Source organism: Sus scrofa, chromosome 13 (assembly GCF_054392235.1).
Source record: "Sus scrofa isolate SSC_HxYL_T2T_F1_AM1 chromosome 13, Sscrofa_HxYL_maternal_Yorkshire_Landrace_v2.0, whole genome shotgun sequence".
Classification (NCBI taxonomy): domain Eukaryota; kingdom Metazoa; phylum Chordata; class Mammalia; order Artiodactyla; family Suidae; genus Sus; species Sus scrofa.
Genome location: NC_139395.1, coordinates 49,363,295 through 49,389,852, shown reverse-complemented (window position 1 = coordinate 49,389,852; position 26,558 = coordinate 49,363,295). Strand labels below are relative to the sequence as shown.

The window sequence follows — 26,558 nt, the reverse complement described above, 5'->3', positions numbered from 1 at the left end:
CAGCCAGCTGTGGCCTCAGTACCCCTCCTGCCTGGGCCACACCCCAGCCTGTCACCTGACCTGGCCCTGGCTATGTCCAGACCTTGAAATCGAAGGAGATGGTGTCAATGGAGATGACAGACTTGCGGGCATAGTTTTGCAGGGTGCCTGTCAGAAAAGCCTGGGGGAAGAAGAAGCCGCTGATCCAGAAGACAGCAGGGATGCCCCCCTGGATCCAGGCCTGCAGGAAGTCCAGGCGCTGTAGCAGGTCCATGACCCATGAGGACAGTGGTTTGAGCGATGGGTAGGCCTTGGCATTCCAGAGCTCAGGCACAGTGTTGTTGTACAGGCTGGCAGACATCAGCTCTAGCTGCGAGGACATAACCACCAGCCCCTTGAGTGCCTTGAGCAGGTCTCTCAGTGTCTGTGTGACCACTTGCAGCAGCCGATTGTACCTGTGGAGTCAGTGGCAAGGAGGAAGGCAGTGGTCTGGGCTGTGTGGCCGTATCCACACTCCCCAGTTGTAGGCCATAGACAGAAAAACGATAGCAGGACATAAGGGCTAGAGCATAGAGCTGGGTGGAGTACCAGTGACCTTAGGTTGCTTAATCTTTTGGGGCCTTGGTTTACTCCTCTGTAAAACGGGAATAATAAAAATGTGGCTGAGTTAAAGGATGGGTTTATAGCACTTGGTGTGGCTGGCACTTGGCCCATGGTAGCTCTTGCTGTGACTTCTCTATGGCCTGGGGGCCCGCTGACTTGAGGGGATTACCGAATGACCTCCTGAACTAGCACCGTGTTCATTGACTCCTCATACAGCACAGGGTACTTGGTCATCACCAACTGCAAGTTGATGGGCTCAGGCACTTTGAGCAGAACGTTCTGGGCTATATCCTCCACTATCTGTGGGGGCAAAGGGACACATCAGGGCTGGTCCCCCTGAACCCATGCAGGATTCTACATTCACACAGTTTCTTCCCACAGGGGAGCAGGCGGGATGGTGGATAGGAAACTGGCCCTCCCAACTGCTGGGCTCCTTCTCTTGCTGCCACTGACCTCTTCCCGGCTCTGGCCGCCTGCAGAAGATGATTTAGGTTGCAGCTGGACGATGGTGCCAAGCAGGGTGTAGGTCTCATTCTGGGCGAAGGTGATATTGGCATTGTCATGCAGGCCAAAGATCTCAGGCATGTCATTGAGTGGCAGGCTCTTGATGTAGGTGAGGTAGCCCTGGGGGAATAGGAGGGCCTGGACTGAAGCCCCTGCCCTGCTCTTCCCACAGCCTGTGGAGTGGCCCTCCAACTGAGCACATCTCCTACTCATCACCCCTGGTTGCAGCCTTTACACATCTTCCTCTTACCCTTGGGATGCCATGGCCTCTGCTCCCTCCTAGCCCACTTCTCCCTGTCACCCAGCTCCCTGCTTCTTCATTCTGCTGCTCCAACCTGTCACAGCCCCTCCTATCACGAGCCCTTTACACTGCTGATCTGTACTCTGGGGTGCCCTACATAGCCCCTGCCTGTTCCTCACACATCTCAGCTGAAGCATCATTTCCTTACGGAGCTCTCCCTCACTGTGTGATCTGGACTGGTTACCACCTCACTGCCTGGCAGCCTCAGAGGAGCTGCGCCACCTCACAGAATAATTACTCTTCAGGCAGGGGCTGAGAGGCTGGAGTTCCCCCCACTCCCCTGCCCCCCCACAGAACCTGAGCTCCAGGGCCATCTTTGTGGGATGGATCGACCAATGAACAGGAGCTACTGGTGGGCAGGAACCACACCTCCTAGCACCCAGATGTTCACAGCACCCCAGAACCCCAGCCTGGCAGGCTGACTGGGGCATGGCCACAGTGTGTACTCACGTTGAGGTCGTAGGTGGGGTGGATCTGGTGGTAGATGCCCGAGGCGCTGTAGCTGTGCTCTGGTAAGAGCACGGTAGGGCTGTAGAAGTCTTCCAGGATGTTCATGATGCAGCGGCGGTCCCAGTCATCGGTAACGCGGCCTCCATAGTTGATCTCCCCTGCTGTGTACTTGAGGACCTACAGAGGGGGTGGGTGAGGCCCCCTGCAACAGCCCAGCTCCCCACCCCCAGCTGGTCCCCAGCCCACCTTGTAGGGGATGTGGTCATACTCATCTAGGAACATCTTGAGCTGGCTAATGCAGATGCGCAGGTCCCCGTCTGTGAACTCGTAGGGGATGTTGAAGCCCAGCGGCCCAAACTTACGACGCTCCAGGGCATTCCCATGGAACAAACACAGAGATAGAAGCAGGGACTTGAACTCCATCACCTGCAGGAAGTGGAGGGTTGGGGAGAAGGGGAACACATGAGGGGTGGAGATGGAGGTAGGACAGGTAAGGGTGGGGCATATGCCAAGTGTGTCTCACTTTGTGACAAGAGTTGAGGAAGTCATCACTCAGGCTGCTGTAGGACTTGAGCAGGTTGGCCTTGACCCCTCGCGGTGGCTCAATGGTCATCTTGGAGCCATTCTGCAGGATGGACACTGGGAACTTGTTGCTGGGTAAGCTGGTGAGCCACAGGCGGAAGTCCCGGTGCACCTGGTGGCCACGCCCCACATAAGCACTGAGACCCAGTGGCTCTGCCCCAATGCTAGGCTCCTTTCAACCCAAGGACCCTGGCCCACCCTCAGCCTGACTCCATCCCTGGATTGGGCCAGGCCAGGCTGCACCACACTTAGCCACTGGTTAAGAATATGGGCTTCTGGAGTTCCCGTCGTGGCGCAGTGGTTAATAAATCCAACTAGGAACCATGAGGTTGCGGGTTCGATCCCTGGCCTTGCTCAGTGGATTAAAGATCTGGCGTTGCCGTGAGCTGTGTATAGGCTGCAGACATGGCTCAGATTCCGCGTTGCTGTGGCTCTGGTGTAGGCTGGCGACTACAGCTCTGATTCAACCCCTAGCCTGAGAACCTCCATATGCCACAGAAGCGGCCCAAGAAATGGCAAAAAGACAAAAAAAAAAAAAAGAATATGGGCTTCAGAGTTCCCATCGTGGCTCAGTGGAAATGAATCTGACTAGCATCCATGAGGACTCAGGTTCAATCCCAGCCTTGCTCAGTGGGTTGAGGATCTGGCATTGCTGTGAGCTGTGGTATAGGTCACAGATGCAGCTCGGATCCTGTGTTGCTGTGGCTGTGGTGTAGGCCAGCAGCTACAGCTCCAATTCAACCCCTAGCCTGGGAACCTCCATATGCCGTGGGTGTGGCCCTAAAAAGACTAAACAAAACAAAACAACATGGGCTTTGTGGAGTTCCTGTTGTGGCTCAGCGGGTTAAGGACCCAGTGTTATCTTTGTGAGAATTGGGGTTTGATCCCTGGCTTCACTCAGTGGGTTAAGGATCCAGCATTGTTGCAGCTGTGACAGACGGCAGCTGCAGTTCCATATTGACCCCTGTAACTTCATGTGCTGCAGGTGCAGCCACAAAAAGAAAAAAGAATATGGGCTTCAGCAAGTCCCAGAGTCCCCAGTTTGTGCTGGGTGGCCTTGGGAAAGGGTCACTGGTAACAATAACTTGGAGAACCACTGGGAAGATGAATCTAGTCGATGCATGTTTTATATATATATCACTTTCTGAGCACCCTCTGTGTGCCTGGGGCTGGGCTGAGTGCTCTGTGGGACCATCTCATTTAGCCTCATCAGTCCTGGACGGATGTGCTGGTATGCCCTTGGCGCACCTTGTCGGGGTTGATGTGCTCGATGAGGCGCTCCAGGGCTGGCATCCAGCTGGGTGCCAGGTGGCAGTTCTGGAAGAAGACCCACTTGCCTCTCTCTATAGAGCTGCGCATCATGGCTTCCGCCCGAGGACCCTGTGGGGGCAGGAGCACGGAGTGATGGGGGACCAGCTGGCCCACCCTGCCAGCTCCCTCCTCCCACCCCTACCCTGCCTTTACCTGGCCCTGGCCCAGGGAGATGGCAGAGAGCTTCTTGGAAAACTTCATCTCTTCAGCAAACTTGTAGAGGTCAGCAGCGGGGTCGGTGCCAGGAGACAGCACGAAGATGAGGGGTGTGGTGGAGTTGGAGTCTTTGAATACCACCGACAGGTTGGCTGTCTGCAGGGCAGGAGAGATGCTAGGGCCACCTAGAGCTTCTCGTCAGGGGCAGGGGATCAGGGCAAAGGAGGGCGATCCTGGGAGCCCCAGAGGGGCTTCCTGGTGGGGATTGGAATCTCCCAGAGTGTTTTGGGGGTGGCTAGGGGTCTTGGCTTGACCAAGGCTGCAGAGTGGTCCATCCAGGTGCAGCCAGGATCCTGGGACTCAGGGTGAGGATTAGCCCAGGCGCTGGCTGACAGCACTTACTTGGGGCTCAATGAAGCGTGGCTCCAGGTTCGTGGCCACAAAGTCCTGCATGGCATTGGTAACCTTGTCCCCACGGAGGCAGCGGAGGACCAGCAGCTTCTGGAACTGGTCCAGGTACTGGTCCCAGATACCAGGCAAGGGCTCCCTGCAACAGTGCCCATGTCCCCCTGAGAGCTGCCCTGTGGGAGGGCACTGGCCACAGGGCCTCTGCTGGCTGGACAGCAGGGAAAAGTGAGGAGTCCAGAGGTACATGGCCAGGGGCACGAAAGAGATGTAGCCACAGCTGCAGGACAACCCTAGGTGGCCCCTCAGAGAAGGCTCCAGGGCAGGCCTATCCCTGGGTCTCACCCCCTCGATGCGCCCACCCTGCTGGGCCCTGGGCCCCAGCTCACCGGTGGGGCTCAGGGCTGTCAAAGATGGCCCGGAATTCTGACAGGTGCTTCACGAAGTCAAGGGCGAAGGAGGAGAAGGCCGGTAGGTTGGAGAGTGCCAGGATATCCCGCCAGGCCCGGTCTGACAGCCAGTCCAGGGCAGGGTTCTCACTCATGACCGGGACAGAGCCCCCAGACAGGAGGTAGCGCCACTCACTCTGGCAAGGCACAGGGGAGGTTGGCACCCAGGCCCTGAGGCCTGCCTACAGCGCTCCACCCAGCACTGCCTCTCCTACCATCCTTAGCCAGAGGAATGGCATACCCCTGTGGGTGGGAGTTGGACAGGTCTGGGTTAGTATTACATCTTCACCTTTTCCTGGCTGTGTGACCTCAGGCAAAGGATTTGACCTCTCTGGGCCTCTGGTTCCTCATGCAGAAAGTAGGAAGAATCAAAATTCTGCTTCTCAGGGGTTTCATGGAGGTAGGTAAGAGGGTAGCCGTGAACCCAATGCCGTGCACACAGTGGGGCTCAAGCAGTGGTGGCTGTCACTATCTGGGCAGTGCTTTCCAATGCACCACAAAACACCTGGGCCCATGAGACCACGAGGTGGGAGGCTCAGGACCATCTCTGCACTCACTAGCACGCAAGGCTCTAAGAAGGCCTGTGCAGAGGACCTGTGGAGCTACAGTGAAGCCAGGGCCTTCTGGCTGTTTTTAAGCAAGGTACTAGGTTTCCCGAGGCCTCTGCCCCTCTGCTCTTGCTGTGTCCTAAAGCCTGGCCTTCCCTTTCCTTCTACCCTGTATTCCTGGCAACAGACAACTCCTCGGGCAGTCTGTCCTGGGCGGCTTTGCAGCCGCCGCTGCGTCACACACCTGGTTGATCTTGCCCTCGTTCATCATGATGCGAGCACACAGCAGGAAGGCGAACATCAGCTTGTGCTTCTCAAAGAGGCTGCGGCAGACGTTGCTGTAGAGGTTGTAGGTCAGGTAGCGGTTGATATTGGTGATGCGCTTCTTCAGGTTGTCTGTGGGCAGAGGGATGATGGCAGTGCAGGGGAAAGGGAGAGAAGCAAGATCCCTGGGGCCCAGCCCAGCCAGTTTCCCCAGCAGCCACAGGGGCAGTCTGGCCATCCTCTTGGGGCACTTAAAATTCCTGGAAATAGGGCTCTGAGGAGGGTAGGAGGGGCATGTGTGTTCTTACATAGTGTGAGTTTGACAAGGGTGTGTACAAGTGAACGTATGAGTCCATGTGTGTGCACTCGCTGTGGCAATGTGTCCAGGTGTGCCACATTTGTGCCGGGGGGAGCCTGGTGTCTGTGTCAACATGTGCACCTGTGCCAGGACTACCTGCCCTCTCTGAGTTGGCAATGCCCGAGAGGAAGATGTTGAGAAACCACTCGAGGGAGTACTGGTACATGGGGTCCACGTTGGCTAGGTCGGACACGCAGAAGAAGAGGATCTGGGTGCGGACGGCCACGGGAATGTACTCCATGCGTGTGAGGTCAATGTCCTTCTCTGTCTGCTCTGCAATCCTGACCTTGGCCTGGGGGTACAGTAGTGAATGCTAGTCAGGCCCAGAAGGCAGAGGTGGGTGCGGACAGGGGTCAGGCCGGGATAGGTGGAGAGAGGCAGGCAGGGGTGGACAGGCAGTTACCAACCTGTATCTCAGCAGCTTTCATCTTGGAAGCCTCTAGCACCTTGATGAGTTCCATGTCATCCACAGGGTTGCCCTCAGAGGAGCTGAGCCGATACAAGATCTGGTCTTCAATGTCCTTCAGCTCCTGGTGCATCTTGGCATTACTGACAATCAGCTGGTTCTTGGCTTCTTCCAGGTCAGGCCGCTCCTCAGCCACTACCTGGCCCAGCAGCTGGTCCTCTAGGCCACTGCCAGAGGCAGAGGACACTATGTCTATAATACCTGCTGGGCCCTCAAGGGCCTTCCTTTAGCCTGCTCACTTATCTACCTGTGCTCCTGGGGCTCCAAAAGCCCAGCATCCCTGCTGGCGTCAGCCTGGGAGGCCTAGCCTCTATCGCAGGCTGCGGGGCTAAGGCAGAGCCTGGCTTCAAAGTGACCAGTTCTCAGTGAGACTTCAAGCGGCAGCCCAGAATCCCAGTAGGGGTCAGGCACTTGAACATGTGAGCTGCTGAGGGTCTCTGAAAAACTCCCTGTCAGCCGAAAGGTGCTGTGGGTGGCATGGAGGGACAGGCCTTAAGGGTGTTTTCACCCCCTGGCCTGGGGAGAGGTTCACGATGGCCACTGGCATGGAGGCCTTAGCGTCTGTGTGGGTGGCCAGCCAAAGCCATATTGCCTGAGCTCAGGGAAGCAAGGACAGAAAAGAGGGCTTGGGTACTGGGAGACAGAGTATGCCCCACTTAGGACTCCAAGACAGCTCTGGGGGTGAGTGCACGAGGGCCTGCGAGTGCTGAGCTGAGGGGAAAGGGTAGCCAGAGGAGGTGGGGCTATGCTGGCTAGGGAGGCTGAGAGAGGGAGTCTTAACCAGGGATCAGGATGAGCTGGGGGAAAGGGTTCTTTGGTGGAATGGTGGCAAGTAAAGGGAGTTGGTGGAGGGGCTAGAAAGGCCTGGAATGCAGAGTGCCTGGGAGGAAGCTGGCAGTCTCTCTGAGGGGGAAACTCACTGAGTCCTGGCCTGGGGGTGGGAGAGGGGCAGCCAGGCAGGCTGAGGCAGAGCTGATGTTTGGGGGGCCTGTGGCTGAGGGCTTACCTGGGGGACAGGGTGAAGTTGATGAGGGTGAGTTTGGTGGAGATCTCAGGCGTGTAGTGTGGGTTGGGCAGCTTGGTGGTGATGTACATCCTGAAGTCTTCATGGTAGGGGATCACCGTGTCGCCCAGCCTCAGCACAGTGTTTCCCTGCTGCTTGTATGTCTGTGGTGGGTAAGATGGGCAAGCGCCATGGGCTGGGCTTCACAGTGAGGCAGGGGAAGGGAGTGGCCCTCACCCTGCCTGGGTGGACAGGGCCCCCACACCTCTGCCACTGCGGGCCCACCTGCTTGAGCAGCACAGGCTCCAGGGCAGGATCCAGCTCCTCGCCCACGTTCTCTAGAAGACAGGGCTTGCCAAAGCGGATGGCATTCTCCATGCTGCGCAGGAAGTCTCGATCGCTCAGCTTGAACACGTCCAGCCCACTGTCCTTCTCCTGTGGGCACAGGGGGTGGGTGGAGGCCATGGAGGCTGAGAGCCAGCCTGAGGCTCAGCGAGTCCCCCTGCCCCTAAGCCCCGCTGGGTGAGGTGGTGGCACCTGGCCAATGGCCTCACCATGTTCTTGATCCATTTGTTGGCCTGGCTCTGAGGGTCAATGAAGTGGGTCCAGCGCTGGGAGAACTGGTTGATGACCCCGTTCTCCACTGACAGCGTGTCGTTGGGGAGGCCAGAGATCTATGAGGGACCAGGCACTGGACTGGGTCAGAGGTCTCACACAAGCAGGGTCTGCTGCCCCCAACCTGGTGCTTTGGCTATGTCTCTCCTCTCTGTATTTCACCCCTTGGGGGCCAGTGCACAAGGTCTCAGCCCCAAGGATCTGTCTCCCTCCTAATGGCTGGTTCTGACACCCCCCCTTCACAGGTCTCTTGTTCTTCTTGCCTGTTTGTTGAGTCTTCGCTCAGTCAGACCATCTTCATGGAGCCAGTGAAGCCCATCCACCCTCCTGTCCTATGTTTACATTCGGCCTCTGCCTACAACCTCTTGGGTCTCGCCTAGTCCCAGCTCTACCTGTCCTCTGGGGTCTAACTCAGACACGACTTCTCAACCCTCACTCTGGACACTGCTCTCTCACTCCACTCCCATGCTTACAGGCATCCCTTGAACTCTCTGCCCAGGAAGCCAGCACCTCAGCTTTCTCCTCCCCTCCCCACCACCCTCTGACTGGCCCTGGGCGGGTTCAGGGGAGGCATCTCTGAGCAGCCCCAGGAAAGAAGGTGGGAGGGAGGCGGGAGGCTCCTGGCCCAGCCTGGACTGAACTGCAAGCCCAGCCCAACTGCTCTAGCTCCCCGGGTGGGCACCTGCCACGAGCGTATCTTCACAGGGTTTCCCAGCGTCCCGATGAGCGTGGGCTCCAAGGTGTGCGGGACATGGTGGGTGGTGAGCTGCTTGACCCAGCTATCGTAGAGCACTGTGCGGTATTGGCCCTGGGGAGATGCCAGACTCAGGGCCAGCATACCATGACAGTCGAGATGCCCTCCCACTTCCCTTGCCCCGCTGTACTCAGCATGCACACAAAGGTCAGAGTTCAGATGTGGAGACGGCTGCCTGAGCTCTAGTTCCCCTTTGGGGAACATCCCAGCCTCCATAATCCTCAGCCCTTGATCTGTGTGGAGCAAGAGTAATGACAGCAATGCCCACCCATCAGGGTAGCCGTGAGAACTGAATGAGATGAGCACAGCAAGCCCGGAAGTGTGGGCTCGTACCTCTAGCCTGTTTTGTGGCTGTTTTGTGTGCTGCCATATTCCCAGTGCTCAGAATAGTACCTGGCTCAGACAGGGCACCTGATAAGTGCTTGTTGGATGAGTGAGTGACAAAAGGGCCACCCTCAGGCTACCCTTGTGGAGGTGAGGTCTCCAGGCAGGGCTGGGGGCTCCTTACCGTGAAGGGGCCCAGGTAGGCCACAAAGCCAGCAGCCACCAGCACGTCTCCGACGATGTTGTCAAGCATGTGTTGCAGGTTCTCCACCGTCTCCTGCCAGCGCACCCTTTCGTCTGATAGCCCGTTGATGAGCTGCAGGGGCAGCCCAGGGGATGGGCTCTGGGAGGCTGGGCTGGGGAACTGGGTGTCCCTGCCCCACGCAGTCATTGAGGTGGTCCCCCCTCCCGACCACCCAGGTCTCTCTAGCCTGTCAGGGGTGGGCAGGGTCCACAAGCCCTCTCCAGAGGGGTGCTCGCACCTTGTCGGCACGGCCCAGCCGCTGCTCACACTGCTCACACTTCAGCTCCAGCTCCTCCTTCTTGGCAACGCATTCTCGGTACTTGGCCTGCATTGTGGCGATGCCATCCTCCACCTCGTGCAGGCGCTGCTTCGCCTCCTCCAGGATCCTCTGTGTCACCTCCAGATCATCCTGGGCCTCCCGCAGGGCTTGCTGTGGGCAGAGGATGCAGGGTCAGCTTACCTGGTGCCAGGGAACCCATGCCCCCCTCCCTCGCCCTGGGTCTACCCGGCCCTCACCCGCTTGGGCTCCACGGTCTTAGCCACGAAATGGTACTTGTGCATGGCGCGCACCCACTGGCAGATGGAGGTGCAGGCCTTAGACACCTTGGCGATGGCAGCTGGCTGGAACTCTTCATTGTCGATGTATGGCTGGATGGCTTTGATCACCACATCCCCAATGTTGTCCTGGGGATGGGATTGTGGGCTCAGGGCTGCTTCCCAGAGAGGGCTGAGAAAGCTCTTTGGGCAGCGGGGCCCACTGAGGGACGCCCTGGTCCTGCCTCTATGTCCCATGCAAGCCTCAGTAGAGGTGTCTTCCCTAGGGAATAAACACTACCCAGAAAGGCTGGCAGAAGAGGAACTTTCCTGTTCTAGGATGTCGAATAATACATTACCATCAGAGATTTCTTTCTCAAGAAATGCCACGGCCCCAAAATCTGATAATACACAGGCCGCATTTAAAAAGTAACAAGGGCTACTTCCTGGTTGGTGTGAAGAAGAGTGAATGGTTTTGATGTCCAACCAGAACCAAGTGTAATAAGGGTGATTCAAGTGTAATAACCCCCACCCTGAGAGCCCATCATACCCTTGGGGCTCTTATCCTAATCTGGGAGAATCTAACTCTGTCGTTCAGGATGAGCCCAGGAATCTGCATTGTTGAAGAGCTCCCCAAGGTCAGAACTTGGGACCAGGGGATCCTGAGTACTGGCTGTGAACTTCCCGATTTGGACTCAATTAGAGGGCTGGGGAAGGCCATCAGAGCCCAGCTGCCACTGAGAGGAGCCATTGCCTCTACCTTTCCAGCGAAGCCTGGGATGTGCCCAGAGCTTAAACATTACCACGTGGCAGTGGGGGGTGGGCCTGTGAGGGACTAATTTCTGGGCTGGAGAGGAGCGCTCCAGGAGGGCTGTGGGCTCCAGGCTGACCTAACTGTAAGTAGCCCCGTGAGAGCACACGCCCATGGATACTGAGAGCCCCAGACAGACAGGAAGACAGGAAGACAGAAATCCAGAGACAGGTGCTAAAGTGTTGAAGCTGAGGGAAAGGAAAAATGCATGAGTAGTCAGTGAAGGTCTTGGCCAGGTCATGGGGGTCGCAGAGAGGAAAGGGCTGGAGAGAGAATCTCCAGGCTGCAGAGCCTGAGAGTGACAGTGGGTGACGACCTATGGGCACAGGAGCCTTCCCAGGTCCTGATTTCCTCAATATCCATCTGTTGGTGGTCTGTTGCCCTCACTAGCTGGAGAGCTCTTCTGGGCCAGGATCTGGTCCCGTCAGCTCTGTGGCCACAGAACTGTGTGGGTTGCAGGCAGAGGGAGAGGGGACAGAGGCCCCAGTGCTGGTGGGAGGACCCTGCCCAGCTGGGTCCTGCCCTCCCTCCCTCCCAGCTGGCCAGTGCCTGGCACGCTCACCTTGTCAAACTTGAAGAGGCTCTCCAGGAAGCGGCCAGGGTCCTGCAGCAGCCCTTTGCCAGGCTCCCAGTAGTCATCCACCTTGGAGCCAGGCTTCTCTCCTGGGACCTTCTTAGGCTTGATGCCCTTCATGATGCACACAGCCTCTATGACCAGCTTCACACCAGGGGGTGGCCGCTGCATGGCACGCACCTGTAGGCCAGACCAAGAGTGGGGAAGGGGGAGGTCCACCACGGAATGGGTACCCCTGGGAAGGGACAGCCACCAGACAGGGTGGGCCCCACTAAGCACTGCAGACCAAGAATACACCCAGGAATCATCCAAGGTCTGCCTTAGCCTGTGGTAACTACAGCTTTCCCATGTATCCACGCCTGGTCACAAGGTCCTGGACACTCATTTCTCAGGGCCAAAAGCCCTCCTTGTGCACCTTCCAGAGCCCTGGAGGCTGGAACAAGGAAATAAGGGCAGGAAGCTGGGTTCAAGCTCTAGTTCTGCTCTCACCTCTTGACACATGACTCTCAAGAGATGTATAGAGGGAGGGCCTAGGAGCCAGGACCTAAGAGGACACCATGGAGGGATGCTGAGAGATGCCTAGCCACCCACCTCAGTCACATCATTCTTGTTGAGGTTGCGCAAACTGGCCAGGGCTGCGTCCAGGGCTGGCAGAGCCTCATCCAAATCCTTCTGGGCATCGTCAGCAATAGCTTGTGCCTTCCTAGCCTTCTCATTGGCCTTGATCTCCTCTGCTTGCACTGAATTCCGGGTCTCCTCAGCAATGGTTGTGTCTACCTGAGGACCAGAGGCAGGGAGTGCCCAGTGGTGGCCAGTGTCAGGGACAGGTGTGCCCTCCTCCCCTTTCCCCTTCTGAGTCTGCCTCTCGAGAATGAAGGAAATGAGGGTTGGGATGCCCCATTCTCCAAAGACTCTCTCAGCTGTGACAGCCTGTGGAGATCTGGGGGTGCTAGCATCCTCAGACACTGTCAGCAATCAGGGAGGGGGCCCCGGAGCACCCCAACCTTGATCTGCTCCATGGTGATCGTGGTGTCCTTGGCAGCCTCCTCCAACAGGGGGCGCATAATCTCCAGCTCCTCCTGCATCTTGGCCACGTCCTCTGAAGTGTGCAGCAGCTGGAGGGTCGGGGGCAGAGAGAGGTGTGACAGGGACCTAAGAGAAAGAGCTGGGCCTGGAGGGGGCAGGGGAGAGGGCCCTGCAGGGCCACCTTCATTCACAAGTGAGAGGCTCTGGTGGGCAGCTTCAGAGGCCCCCAGGTTGCCTAGTGGACCCCAGAGGAAAAGAACAGTCAGTCCCCTAAAAATCTTTGGCATGGCCTGCTTTGGCCTTGCCTTTGGCCAGCAGCTTTTGCTCTCTGGGTAAGGGAAGAAGACACCCATTTAAACACTGTGGGCTACCAATGAAAAGGCAGGGCTGGGCCTCCAGGGTCAGGGCTGAAATAGAATGGGCAGAACCACGACAGGCACATAGGCCATTGCCCACAGTCCCTATCCAAGCCCACCTTGTCGAGGCCACTCTTCATGCGGTTCTTGGCGGTTTTCAGCTCCTGTTTCTTCTGCCCAATGAGGATGGAAAAAATATTGAGCAGCTCCAGGTAGCTCTTGGGGGTTACATAGTTGTGGCGTGCCAGCTCAGCCAGGTATTCAACACACTTCTTGGCCACCGACTGGTGGATATACACGCATACCTGAATCTGTGGGGAAGGAGACCACTGATGCTAGCCTTGTAAAGCCCCTAGAAAAGATGGTGCCCTTGAAACCGCTTCAGCCTGACAACCCAGTGGTGTTCCCATTATACAGATGAGGAAACCAAGGCTTAGGCAGGTAAAGCTGTCTGTCGAAAGGCTTATTGTCAGTGGGAGGCCCAGGACTCTCACCCAGCAGGCCTAGGTGACCCCAAGCCTGAACCTAAACAGTTCTCCCCACGGGCTTCCTCCTCACCAAGATACCTACCAGTCCTTCAGTTACTTTGGGGGTGGCTTCCAGATCTGGGATCTCGTTCAGGAACGTGGTAGCCACAGACTCCAGGGCCTGTGCCGGCCATTCATTAAACCAGTCGATGGTACAGCAGTTGACCAGGGAGGGGAACTGCCTCAGGCGAGCTCGGAAGACCTCTCCAATGGGGCTGGGATCGGGGCAGGGTGGGGGGTCCAAATTAGGCCCTGAGACACTGACTTACACCCCTAGGAACCCAGGACCTGGGGCCATTCCACAGCCTTGTGGTGTGGCAGCCAGGACACAACACAGCAACCTCGACCAAGTGGCCCGCTGGCAGGCCCAGGTGCACCCTCGCCCAACCTGCCATCCCCGTGAGGCTGGGATGGCACATGTACCTCATGCATAGCACCATGTGGATGTTGCTGCACACACGCCCGGTGTAGGCAACCATGAGGTTGGCCCTGGTGGGCTGCAGGCCCCGCTCCTGGATGTAGGGCCGCATGGTGTTGACAATCTGGTCCTGCTCATCCAAATTGTAGAGGTTGGGGATGTCACCAGAGCTCAGGACATTGTTAATGTCCTCCAGGAAGGACTCGTTCTTGATCTAGGAAGATGGGGATGGAGGATCTGAGCCTTGAGGGTGGCCCCTGGGTGTTGGGCTCCATGACCATGGTCTCACTGGACCTTCATAGCACCCTATTCTGCAGACCATGCCGCTAAGGCTCAGAGAGGCCCAGGGTCACACAAGCGAGCCTCAGGTCATGGTCTAGAACTCACCCCTAGGCCTGCCCCACTCCCAAGACTCTGAACATCACAGCTGGGCTGTGGAAGGGCCCTGGATCCTGTGTGGGAGATGCAGCATCTTCTTCCTCACTTGCCAGGCCTCAGTTGACTGATAGGAGGAAACCAGGTCACAGACAGAAACATATCCTTGCCCATCTCATATGGCCAGTGCCGCAGGACAACCTCAGTTGCCTATGTGAGAGCAGCCTGAGGGCAGGAGCAAGGCTGGGAACAGGGGGACTCCTGACCAGGGCGGGGCTTCTGGGACTTCAGCTTTGGCCCAACCCTGACAGCCAGGTTTAAGCTCTGCTCTATTTGTCTTGAGGCCCCAGACCCACAGCCTCTCCTTTCAGACCTGGGCAGAGGCCTCACACCTAGGGAGTTTCAGAGGGAGCAGCCCCAAAAGGAGAAGCTGTGGGCATAGCACTTTGGGCACATTTCCTGTAGTCCTTGAAGTGGGAAGCTGCTGACTAGTAAGTGTGGTCCCACTTGTGGTCAGCCATGGTGCCAGTGGCCGTCTTTACCTTTGGGTAAAGATCTATGCCCCTCAGCTCTGATAGACCGGGTTTAGCCCCATCCCTGCCCCCAACCCTGGTCCCAGATGTTCCTCCCAAGAGCCACCCTAAGTGATAGTGACCTGGAGATGAAGGACTGAACACTTTGCAGGATGCTGCACTGAGGTGAGTTGTAGCCAGCACACCCTGGACCCCACCCACTGCCAATGGCAGCAGCACCTGGGTATCTGAGAACAGGAAGGTGATGGGCAGATTGTGCAGGCCAGCCTTGAGCAAGACCTTCTTGATATCATCGCGCCACTCCATCATGCCGTAGTTCTTGGAGAGCTCAATTTGGAAGCACTCATACTCGGCCCTGGAGATAGGTGTTTGGTGAAGCCAGAGCTTTAGACCAACACTGAGGGGCTGGTGGTACCCACATCTCTCCCCAGCCATCTGAAATCTTGTTCCCATCCTAGGCATACCTGCAGACTCTCCCGGCCCTGAACCCACTCTCTCACCTCCAGACCTTTGCTAAAACTGCTCCTTCGGCCTAGAAGGCCTTTCCCTTCCATACTCCCAGCTTTGATTCAAAAAGAAGGCCCAAGACCACCTCCTCTAGAAATCCTTATGGATGCCTGCAGCTACCCCCTTCTCCCTGCAGCATCACAGGCTACTGGGGCTGCCTCTCCTTGGAGACCAGATTCCACTCCCAGACCTTTCAGAAGCCCATGGGCTCCGTGGGTCTGCCACAGGGTGGAACCTGGACAGAACTAACAGTTATGCCACTGGCCACCCACTGCCCAGCACACCCTGGGGGCCCTCACATGTGCGAGGCCAGCCGTGTGAGGGAGCTGCGGCCGCTGCCGCCCACCCCCAACAGGAGTGCATTGCCCAGCGCCTGGCGCAGGGTGCGGCTGATGCGGCAGATGTGGCTCATGGCGTCCATGAAGAGTACTAGCTTCAGCTTGGCTGTGTTGATCTGGTTGTAGTCCTCCATGTACTCTTCAATCACATGCATCATCTGGGGGGCCGGGCATGGGGAGAGATAGGTTCTCTCTCTGTCCCTGTGCACCATGCCCCAACAGGGAGAGTGCCCCCTCACACAGCCAGCCCTCTTCCCCTGCGCAGGTGGGGTGTTGGGCCTTCAGAGGCATGTCTGGGAGTTCTCCTGTGGCTCAGGGAGTTAAGGATCCTGTGTTGTCACTGCAATGGCTAGGGTTGCTGCTGTGGTATGAGTTTGATCCCTGGCCCAGGGAACTTCCACATGCCATGGGTCAGCCAAAAAAAAAAAAAAAAAAAAAAAAAAAGAGGCAGGTCCTCCTGAAGGAGCCTGAGGGTTAGGGTCAGAGATCTGTCTGCTCCCTTGTACCAGGATGTACCAACCTGGGAAACAGGAGAGGATGTGTGTGGGGAGAAACTACCAGGAGGCCCACTCTCTCCAGCCTCATCCTGCCACCCTGGGTCTGGACTCTCTGAGGACGATAGCCCCTCGCTCGGGCATAGCATGCCCCTGTTTACAGAGCCAGTCTCAGATGAACTATAGGCTTGTCCTCAGGGCCTACTGCACCCATTTGACAGGTGAGGAAATAGGGACTCGAGAGGCAACTGCTGGCCTGAAGTCCCTGCCCTGGCCTTCTAAACCAGAGTCTGACCCTCTGGTTGTAGCACAGTGGTCTCCTAGCAGTGGCCACGGAGGGCTGGGGTCCCAGGGAGTCAGGGGTTGGGCCCCAGCAGGCCCCTCACCTTCTTCTCATTGGTGATGAGCTCATAGGACTTGATGTCAGAGCCCGGTGACATGAAGTCCCCATAGAGGATGGGCTGGAAGGGGCAGACCTCTTGGAAGGCCACCTCCCACTGCTCCATGTGGCTCTCCAGGAGTGTGTCAAACCAGCCTCGGTCCTCCTCGTTCACCAGGCGGTCACGAAACACACGGCAGCTCTCATGGTACCACAGGCGCAGCAGTTGCACCTTGTCCTGCAGACGCCCCAGCGTCAATGCCCACCCTCAGCCCTGCAACCTCAGCCACCAGGGGCCTCTCCCACCAAGACCCGGCCAGGGCCCTGCATGGCTGCTGACCAATGGAGGGTGGAGTCCACACGCTGCAGCCTAGGCCTCTCTACCCCCAGCCGGCCAAGTGCCTGCTGGACACCCAGCTCCATCACTTCTCCCCTTAGGGTCCCCATAGCTTCCCAAACCCCAAATCTGAAAGGAACACCTGATTTTCCTTATACGTCTGATACCCCACATCTAACCATTTGCCAAGCCTGTTACTTGACCCCCACATCCCCTCTGACTCTCCTGCCATCCCCGTCTCTGTTGCCAGCACCTCTCCCTGATGACGAGAGCACCCTGAGGAAGGCTTAAAGCTCTTCTCTCAACCCCTTTGGCTACAGCTGAGCAGGGCCAGGGCTGGCGTCTGTTCTGTTTACCTGACCCCTTGACGCTGGGCTCCATGCACACTGACTCCTCCATTCCCCATTGCCAAATGCAAATCTACCCCCTGTCCCCCACCCCTGCTCCCATCTCCTTCCAGACACTCTCCCTCTGCAGCCCACAGAGCCTTCCCCAGCGCCTGCCCAGGGTACCTGACACTGCTCCCCACTATACTTCCTGCTCCTTCCAGCCAGTGCCTTTGGCTCCTAGAAGGCATTCTACTCACTCTTCCCCCAGTCTTCTCACCCCAGGGCTTCCATCAGGAACCCTTCCTCCCTCAACTTGCCCTGGCTCCTGCTTTTGTGTGACCCCACCACAGCCACTGTTCTAGGCATGGATTTCACCTGCAAGATGGGACTTAGCTGCATGGAGGCAAGGCTCCTGGGGGTTTGGCACCAGCCTTAACGTCCCCAGCCCCCTGCCCCAGGGTCTGGCCAGAGCAAGGCTAGAGAGTGTTTGGGCAGGAGCCCAGGGAGGACTCCGAGGGCAGTGGGGACACACTGCTGGACACTGGGGAGGGGGTTCACGAGGTCCTCACCTCGACCTTGGCTGGGTCAGCCATGAGCATACCCTGGAAGACCTTGGAGAGGTCCCTCAGGTTGAAGGTGTAGTGGGACTTGGCTGGGGTGGGCAGCAGCTGGGAGGTGATGGTAGAGTACACCTTGATGGTAGCTTCCACAAGGGGGTCCGTGAAGTGGGCGATGTTGGGGGCTCCGGCTATGGGAACAGGAGAGTGGGCCTGGGTCACACTGGTGGGAGCTCCCTGTGCAGCCCCTGCAGATCCAATGCTATGTTCTCCGCAGATGCCTCTCCCCCAGCCTGCATCTTTGGATTCTACCCACGCTGCAGCCCTCTTGGATGCCACCTCCCCCACAAGGTCTTCCTGACGTCCCCCACCTTGGGGTGAGGACTCTCTCACATGGGGGCCCCCTTTTTACATCCTCATTACTGACATAGCCTGTCCATGTGTTGGGGCACTGGGACATGTTCATGGAATTGGGGACAATAATAGGGTCAGTGATGGGTAAAGCCCTTACTGCCTTGCCCTAAGGGTCATGTCCCAGACCTGGAATGTACCACTCTGAGACATATAAGGGGAGGGTTGCATGGCCCACACAGGGTTCAGGAGGACACCACATGGACGTGGAAGTCTATAGCTTAGCTGTGACCTTGGGAACTCACCACCCCCTTGCATTTTCACCACTAACACAACCTATTTCCTTGTGCTTTGAAAACTATCCAATTCTTTGCTAGTAACCAAAATTCTGTCAGTGAGATTTTGGGGCAGAGGCAGCCCCCAAAAGAGGGGAAAAAAGCAAAGAAGGGACAGTAGGACTCATCTGTTAATACAGGGGCAAGTGCAGGGCACAGAGGGCAGCCCCGGCAGACACGCTCCTCACCCCACAAGTCGACATTCTTGTGGGGAGACAGACTGACCAGACTGACAGTAGATGGGGGGTGGAAAATGTGTGGAGAGAGCTGTGAAGAGAGCGAAGTTGGGGGATTTGACATAAACCGGGGCGAGGCCTCGCTGAGGAGGGCACTCAGGCAGAGGCCTGAAGCCATGAGGTGCCAGCAGGCCCAGAACTGCAGGAGGTGCTCCAGAGAGGGCACCTCCAGGGTGAAGGCCCTAAGGTGGGTCCATCTGGAGGGTTAATGACCAGCAGGGGGAGGTGAGAGCAGAGAAGTGACAAGGTGTGCCCACCACTGTCAGGACCTGGACACCCTTCTGCAAGAGAGGTGGAGTGTGATCTGATTTAGCATTTGAATGGGTCCCTGGGGTTCCGAGAGGTGGATGGGTGGGACCTACAGACTGACAGCCGCAGGGGGTGAAGAAAAAAGCAGGGAGTCCAGGGAGGGGGCTGCTGCAGTGGCTTGTGAGTGAGGATGGAGCACTGGCTGGGGAGGTCAGCAGTGTGATTCAGGGTGGGTTCTGGAGGGACAGCCAGCAGGACGTCCTGACAGAGGAGAGACAGACAGACAGAGAGAGGGGAGTCCAGATATTACCAAGGCCCTCGTCCAGAGAGAGGAGAGTGGAAGGAGGGAGTGGCCATCACCTGAGATGAATAAGGCATCAGGTGCTGGTGGGCCCAGGGTTCAGGAGAGAGGTCTGAAGATGCAGGCTTGGGTGGTGTCTGCACTAAGATGGGGTTGAATGCCAGGACAGGATGATGTTGTCCAAGCAGAGTGTGGAGAGAGGGGAGAGGCTGCGAGCAAACCTCCATCAATCTAGAATAGCAACTGGGAGGAGGAAGGGTGACCCCCACAGAGAGCCAAGGGCCCAGGGAAGGTGAGAACCAGCTGAACTTTGGCCTGGACATACCAGGCTGCTGGTGACAAGAGCCCTCTCAGGGGACTGGTGGGCTGAAGGGAAGGTGGGAGGGAGGGCTGGTGCCTGTAGGAGGAGAAAACGCTCTTGAGGAGTTCTGTGTCAAGGAGACATAGAAATGGAGCAAAGGCTGGGGGCAGGGAGGGGCCAAGAGGGGGCTTGCTTTGTGTTTTGTTCTTAAGGTGGGAGAAACTGGAGTGTGTCTGCACACTGATGGAGGCCCAGTGGAGAAGAGACTACTGGTGTCAGGGCCTGTCAAGCAGGCAATAGGGGATAGGACACAGGCCTAAGAGGAGGGCTTGGCCTCACGCAGGAGCAGAGAAGTCCATTCCCAGGAACAGGAGAGAAGAGAGGACTCAGGGGACCTGGGTGCAGGTCGGCAATGATATGGAGGCCTAAATAGGTCTGGAGTGCTCGGTCACCCTGCTATGAATGGCAGATCCGCTACCACATGAGGGACGCCTGACTCCAGCTCTGGTCACTCCTGGCTCTCAGGTTCAGAGAGGGCCAGCTCTTTTGGGAGCCTCTGCTTCTTCATACACGGGGGGTTTGTTGGATTCCCTTATTCATTCCTACAATGTTCACTGACTCTCTTCTACAATGGGTCAGATACTAACCCAGGCACTGAAGGACTGACCAGCCATATAATGGGTGAATGAGCCTATATAGGCTGTTGGTGCCTGGGCTAAGCTTGGCTCTAGCAGTGGCCCGAGGTCCCTTCAGGAGCCTGAAGATGGTTCACTGTGGGCCCCGGGACCCAGCCTCAGCTACATCCAACTGGAGTCTAGGGCTTGCCCTGGAACCAGTGGCCCCAGGCCCTCCCAGGCCCTGCCCAGGCCTGCACTTACGCACGGGCTCCCGGTAACTCTTTTCTCCGAGGAGTCCATCTAGAGGGTTGAGAGAGAGACACGGGGCTCCAAGTTAGGCGGGCCCCCTGCTGCCCACCTTGGCTGGCTGTGCCAAGCTGGGCAGCCCCAAAGCAACCACTGACCACCATACTGCCCTCCTCAGAGCTATATGGCCCCCACTCCCAAACTGGGCATGGAGGCCAGTTCTGGCCTCCAGCCTCCAAGGAAGGCCAGGCCAGTTCAGAGGAGGAAAATCCTGACTCCTAGCACTCACCACCTGGCATGGCCCCAAGTGGAGTTCAAAGATCAGTGTTTGTGTTAGGTGGGAAGTGGACTGTTGGGGAAAGACTGCACCGTGGGGCAGACTTTTCTGCAAGTACCATGGAAGATCTGGGTCATTTTCTTTATTCTATCTTGTAGCTTTTCCTGATTTACAAAAGTAACATCCTTCCCTTAGCATTTCTAACATATACGTGTGTCCTTATGGGTGAATGCATATGTGTGTGTGTGTATAAATCATATATTCAGCAGTTACCACGCGCAGGCCTCACGTTAGATGTTCTACATACAACATCTTACTTATTTAACTTTCACAGCTTGGGATGGTGGGCACTAATATTATCACCCATTTTACTGATGAAGAAACTAAGGCTCAGTTTCTTCATGAATTGGCCAAAGGTAACACGACTGAGTCAAGGGTGAAGCTGGGGCTAAGGTCAGTGGTTCAGCCACTAAACCCGCTGTAGCTTACCTCGCCTGGGCTTCTGCCTTAGCCATGGCCTCCCCACTCTGGCCCAACACTCACCCATCCAGCTGCCCAGGATGGTGGAAAAGATGCGCTTCTTGCTGACCTCGTCCATCTCAGCAAATGACAGGTAGTTGAAGTGGCGAGTCAGCCGTGGGGTGATGGCATTCCGGCCTCCCCCTGGGGGGCCCATGGCACAGACAAAGTTGATATCCACCAGATTCTTGAAGGCTCCTGGAGGGGGTGGGGGCAGGAAGTCAGAAAGCCCTGCCTGGGGCCACAGTTAAGACTTATGTGGGCCCTGGGCACTTCTGCCTTTATGGGCCTCCTCCTCCATTAAAAAAAAAAATACTAGGAGTTCCCGTTGTGGCGCAGTGGTTAACGAATCCGACTAGGAACCATGAGGTTGCGGGTTTGGTCCCTGCCCTTGCTCAGTGGGTTAACGATCCGGCGTTGCTGTGAGCTGTGGTGTAGGTTGCAGATGCGGCTCGGATCCCGCGTTGCTGTGGCTCTGGCATAGGCCTGTGGCTACAGCTCCGATTGGACCCCTAGCCTGGGAACCTCCATATGCCACGGGAGCGGCCCAAGAAATAGCAAAAAGACAAAAAAAAAAAATCCATGAGGATGCAGGTTTGATCCCTGGCCCTGCTAAGTGGGTTAAGAATCTGGTGTTGCCATGAGCTGTGGTATAGGTCGCAGATATGGCTCTGATCTGGCATTGCTGTGGCTGTGGTGTAGGGTGGCAGCTGCAGCTCCAATTCAACCCCTAGCCTGGGAACCTCCATATGCTGCGGGTGCAGCCCTAAAAAGACAAAAAAATTATACTTTACAAGAGTATTGGTACATAGACAAATATGTTATTATACCTTTTAAATATTCTTTGATCTAATCCCCCCTGATTTTAAAAGAAATCAAAACATCTCTGTGCACTCTCCATGAGTCCTGTAAGCCCTGTACCCACTGTGCCTAATGGGTGAGGCACCCGGCCCTGCCAGCCAGCACTCACCGATGATCTTGCGGTCATACCAGCCACCATGGTCCATCCACTGGCGCAACAGCTCAATGGGTGGCTGGGCACCATAGGTCTCCAGGGCTGGCATGTTCAGGTCATCAATGAAGAAGATGAAGTTGCGCCCCAGGGGTGGCCCAAACACACCCTTCCGCCTGCAGGGAGGGGCTGTATGAGCCCAGCAGCCATGGGCACCAGGTCCTCAGGGAATCTGGGGTGGCAGGATGGCAGCTCCACCTCCAGGAAGCCACCGCTAATTTTAGCCTCCCCAGAATTGCTTTTGAGCGGCTCCCTGTCCCATGCTGAGCATCCTGGGACATCACACCTGGTTGCTCTAGGCAGCCAACAACTGAGTACCCAGCCAGGGGAGAGCACCCACAAAAGAGCTCAGCAGGAATTCCTGAGGGCAAAAGGCTCCAGAGCAGTCTGCAAGGCAGCCCAGGGCCCACCTGGGAGGGGAGGGCAGAGAGCAGTTGGCTGAGCCAGGCTGGGGGACATGGGGACCCAGGAAGGAACAAGGGTGCCTGCCTCTTGTCCAGTTTGCTGTCAATGAGGTCCTGGGTTTGGTTGGCTGAGGTGCGGGCAGAGAAGGTGAGGAAGTGGCTGATGTATTCCAGTGGCAGGTTCTTGAGGAGCTTGTTGGAGATGGTAAGGGTCTTCCCTGTGCCCGTCGGCCCGATGCACAGCACCTAGGACAGCAAGGGTCCCGGGTCAGAGCGCTCTCACAGGCCCGGCATAGGAGCCACCACCCAGTCTATGAGGGAGGCCTGCCTTGGTGTGGGGTGAGGCAGGGCGTGACAGGGATACTCACAGGCTTGTGGTTGGTGAGGAGCATGTCTAGCAGGTACGACATCTGCACAGTGTCCATGGTAGGCACGATGATGTGGCAGTAGTTGGTATCTGGCATCATGGTGAACAAAGTTGAGGAGTCCATCCACTTCACCCAGGTGACCTGGAAGCACAGGTGGCACAGGGGTGAGCCTTGAACCTCTCAATGTCCCACCCCTTGCCAAGTGCACCAGGAGGGCAAGGAGCTGCAGTGCAGGGCCTTAGCAAGAGGGTCTAGGCAAGGGACTGCTTCCAGTATAAATAGGAAGCTCCATGCTCCACTTTCTGCACAGGCTGGGGCAGTCCCAGAACCAACCACTGGGAAGAGGGGGCTCTCTGCACACAGATGCTGAAGTGAAGGCTTCCCTGCATCCAGCTGCCTCCACTGGGGGCCAGTCCTTGGGCCTCTGCATGAGTGAAATGCTCTGGGAACCAGACAACTCTTTGTTTAGTCTAAGTTACACAAGCGTGTGGGGACTGGCACCATGGGGCTGGGAACACCTGGATGCTAAGAGGTCACCTGGCCCATCTCCCCTCCATCCCCACCTGCAGGAATCCTTTCACCCACGGCCCTGACTCAACTTGCAGACCTCCCCTGATGGAGAGGTCAAACCAGCATGTCCACTGGGGCAGTACTGATGGTTAGACTCAAATGCACCCTGTGAGACCCCTGGAAGGACCCTGTGTGGTGACCATCTCTCTCTGGCCCCTCTTCCTTCTGGACTGATCCTCATGGAGCCCTTGCTGGCTAAGAGGAGGGATGGGGACAATAAGCTTCCTCCCCTACCCTTGGGGAGCCCAGCCCCTGGGCCAGTGGTACTTTTAAGTAGAACTGGGTTAATCCCTAGGTACAGCATCCTTATGGGGGAGGAAGTGCTCTGGGTTGGGAACAGAGGCACTCTAACATCTCCCAGTCCCAGGTTCAAGTCCAGCTCTGCCACTGACTAGCTTGGTATACTGTTCTGAGCCTCAATTTCATTTGGGAAATGGGTCTGTGAAGACACATGAGATGATGCAAATTACCCTAGCCTGAGACCTGTGGCCATCAAAGTGGCCTCCTCTCTGTAGTCATTCATCAAGGATAGCCACCACACAGGGGGCCCTCCCTGTCCTGTCCCCAGGGGGGCAGGCCTGCAGTCACCTGCTTGCCCTCCTCATCATCTTCCTCATTATCGTCAGTGCTGCTGATGCCGCCATCCTCCAGCCTATAATCAAACACCAGCCCCTCTTCTGGAAAGGGCAAGGTCAGCTGCAAGGGGCCGGGGGAGAACCAGGCAGTGAGGCCCTGTAGCTTGTGTGGCTACTTGTCCCTGGGGGCCTGGGCCTGGGGGAGGCCCAGAACACCCAGTATTCAGCACGCACATCCCAAATCTTGGAGCCCAGCCCGGGGGCTGCCGCCTCTCACGTTTTCTAGCTTCATCTTGACCCTGAGCCAGTGGCTGAAGCTGATACGGCTGGTGCTGTCCCCTGTGGCGCCCACACTCCAGATCAGGGAGAAGATGAACCAGGGCTCAATCAGCTCTGGAATGCGACTCAGCTTTTCAGGAGGTATTTTTTTGAGGCCCTGGGGACAGAAGCCAAACAGAACAGGGTGGCTGGAGGAAGCCAGGGGTGGGGGCATCCCTTGGCCTCTGCCTCCCAGTTTTGCATCTGTAGCAGACTAGATGGGGTGTCCTGTGACTCATGGGAGTCAATCCGCGTTTCCCTTCCTGGAAGCTGGACTTGGGATTCAGGGCCCTCAGGCAGCCTAGGCAAGGAGAGAGGGATTAGAAGGAGCAGGCCCCTGCCCACTGCTCAGAACTGCACCTCTTTAGGCAGAAAGGGCTTGAAGAAGCAGTCCAGCAGCTTGAGGAGACTCATGGTCAGGTTGCTGTTGGTTGAGGTGATCACCTCCTTCACTGAGGACCGGACAAAAGCGATGGATCCCTGGAGGGAGGGACACCTTGTAGCTCTCGCGACAGGGTACCTACTGCCCACCTGAGCTGGCACAATGTGGCCTCACTCACCTCCAAGAAGCTGACAAAGAGGGCCTTGAACTGCTCCTCAAAGGGCTTGAGTAAAGCAGGGAGACGCCTCAGCCAGCACTCAACAAAAGGCATAAGCCCCAGGATGCTGGGCTCCAGGTACACCATGCCACAGCGGGACACTGTGGCTGGGGAAGCCACCGCCAGGTCCTGCACCTCAAACATCATGGTCATCACCTGGCACCAAGATGAACTGCATGAGTGGGCTAGCTGCCATCATCCAGGGCTGGGAAAAGGGCACAGGGCCATGGGGAGGGGTTGCCCATTCTGCAACAGTGGGCAGGTCACGGGGCAAATGATGGGCCAGGAAGAGTGCAGGGGCGGGGGCGAAACCAAGAACCCCTTGGCCCTCGGCTGATAACCTAGCCCTCGCTGGGCCCTTGAGGAAGGGTCTAAGTCAGGAGATTCCTGGGAGTCCTCTGGCCAGTCTGGGGTCAGGGCATTTTGGGGTCCTTGGAGCCCTGGGAAAATCTGATGGGAACTGTGTGCTCTGCTCCAGAGCCTTGCACCTGTATACATGGACACAGGATGGCATTGACCATTCGTCGTTCTCAGGAGATTGGCTGCTCTTATGCCCAAGCAATACCCCTCTTTCTCTGAGAACTTCCCCTCATACCAGGCGGGTGTTCCTATGGCCAGGTCTGTACCACCTGTCCCCCAGGCTCCAGCCACAGTGCCAGGATGCCTGACCCAGACTGGGCTGATACGGCTGCAGGTGGGCCTGGAAGGCACAAGGCAGCATCAAGCAGGAGCTGTGAGGTAGTCGTCATCACCGTGGCCCTGGGCTCAGAGCATCACAGAAAGTGGGGCTGTCAGAACAGCAGCACAAGGGGCTGTGCGGGACTGGCTTGAGGTACAGGGGCCTGGGGACAGGGAGGGCACTGGGAGCTGGCTCTTGGGAGGGTTGTGGAAAATGCCCAAGAGGCAGCAGGGCCCTGAGAGGGATAGATGAAGGGGGGCAAGGCTTGGCCTCTGGGCCCACCCAGCTGCGGAGGCGAGCAGGGCCAGTGGACAGGTGGACACACCTCTGTGAGCTTGATGATCTCCCCAGAGCTGAGGCACAGCTTCTTGTTGTCGTCCAGCACCGTGTTCATGTTCTCAATCCAGATGGCATCCACTGGCCCATCGAACATGTACCACTTCTTATTGGTGTCGGAGGCGATGGCCCCCGCCCGGATGAGGGAGGAGAAGATCCCATCTGTCCTGCAGCCACGAGGGAGGACAGGGCTGCAGGTGCCGGGGAGGCAGGGGGGTGAGCACAGCTGGCTCCCAGGGACACCTGGATCTAGGCAGGCCCTTCTCTGCTTTTATTTTTCCTTATTCAATTCTTCACTCATTTAAAAGTTATAGTAGGAAAACTGAACTTTTTGGTATAATATGATATAATGAAAACATGTGCTTATATTCTCTCCCTGCTGATCCTCATGAAATTATATTAAAGGTAGATGAAACGTAGTATCTCCAAAAGAAAAGGAAGCTGAGAGAGGAGACAACAAAGAAAGAGAGGTCCAATGGTCCCAGAAGACGAACAGAGGTGGAGAAGGCTTAAGTGACCTTCAGAGAAAGCAGGGTTGTGAGATATATCTAGAACCCAGTAAGGCTCAGATTTCAGAGGAACCAAATGCCAGGGAATGGGGTGGGTAGGGGGGCATTTTTCTGTTCTGACCCCCAGGTTTCCATCCACCCACACAAGAGCCTGGAGTGGGTATGAGTGAGATCCTTTTTCAGAAATGAAGGAAGCAGGACAGGCCTACATCTGGAAAAGTGGGTGACTGCCTGTCTCCAGTATTCATCCCCCCAGTGGGTTTCCAAGACACTGGGACCAAGCAGACACCTCATCAGAAGACTGAAGACTTCTCTGGAGAGACAGGACAGCCCTCAGGTGCTGAT

The 26,558-nt window shown here is 56.9% G+C and overlaps 1 protein-coding gene across 1 annotated transcript in view; it reads right to left on the bottom strand.

The window, feature by feature from the left end:
• Nucleotides 1-26,558, bottom strand: part of DNAH1 (dynein axonemal heavy chain 1) — a 90,100-nt gene that overhangs the window by 1,185 nt on the left and 62,357 nt on the right. Inside the window, exons 37-76 of the mRNA XM_021068887.2 lie at nt 25,694-25,871; nt 24,651-24,845; nt 24,451-24,570; nt 24,050-24,208; nt 23,786-23,893; nt 22,628-22,768; nt 22,345-22,505; nt 21,814-21,971; nt 20,868-21,041; nt 20,063-20,101; nt 17,424-17,602; nt 16,196-16,426; nt 15,277-15,473; nt 14,690-14,825; nt 13,568-13,776; nt 13,188-13,359; nt 12,737-12,928; nt 12,240-12,350; nt 11,827-12,012; nt 11,224-11,415; nt 9,833-10,000; nt 9,555-9,746; nt 9,257-9,388; nt 8,677-8,802; nt 7,934-8,053; nt 7,665-7,814; nt 7,383-7,543; nt 6,318-6,543; nt 6,007-6,202; nt 5,533-5,684; nt 4,681-4,877; nt 4,289-4,433; nt 3,884-4,042; nt 3,668-3,799; nt 2,361-2,531; nt 2,084-2,263; nt 1,838-2,014; nt 1,036-1,206; nt 752-882; nt 83-434 (exon numbers count right to left, since the gene is read on the bottom strand). Of these exons, the coding sequence (XP_020924546.2) occupies nt 83-434; nt 752-882; nt 1,036-1,206; nt 1,838-2,014; nt 2,084-2,263; nt 2,361-2,531; nt 3,668-3,799; nt 3,884-4,042; nt 4,289-4,433; nt 4,681-4,877; nt 5,533-5,684; nt 6,007-6,202; nt 6,318-6,543; nt 7,383-7,543; nt 7,665-7,814; nt 7,934-8,053; nt 8,677-8,802; nt 9,257-9,388; nt 9,555-9,746; nt 9,833-10,000; nt 11,224-11,415; nt 11,827-12,012; nt 12,240-12,350; nt 12,737-12,928; nt 13,188-13,359; nt 13,568-13,776; nt 14,690-14,825; nt 15,277-15,473; nt 16,196-16,426; nt 17,424-17,602; nt 20,063-20,101; nt 20,868-21,041; nt 21,814-21,971; nt 22,345-22,505; nt 22,628-22,768; nt 23,786-23,893; nt 24,050-24,208; nt 24,451-24,570; nt 24,651-24,845; nt 25,694-25,871 (6,676 nt within the window). The remainder of the gene's footprint in view (nt 1-82; nt 435-751; nt 883-1,035; nt 1,207-1,837; nt 2,015-2,083; nt 2,264-2,360; nt 2,532-3,667; nt 3,800-3,883; nt 4,043-4,288; nt 4,434-4,680; nt 4,878-5,532; nt 5,685-6,006; nt 6,203-6,317; nt 6,544-7,382; nt 7,544-7,664; nt 7,815-7,933; nt 8,054-8,676; nt 8,803-9,256; nt 9,389-9,554; nt 9,747-9,832; nt 10,001-11,223; nt 11,416-11,826; nt 12,013-12,239; nt 12,351-12,736; nt 12,929-13,187; nt 13,360-13,567; nt 13,777-14,689; nt 14,826-15,276; nt 15,474-16,195; nt 16,427-17,423; nt 17,603-20,062; nt 20,102-20,867; nt 21,042-21,813; nt 21,972-22,344; nt 22,506-22,627; nt 22,769-23,785; nt 23,894-24,049; nt 24,209-24,450; nt 24,571-24,650; nt 24,846-25,693; nt 25,872-26,558) is intronic.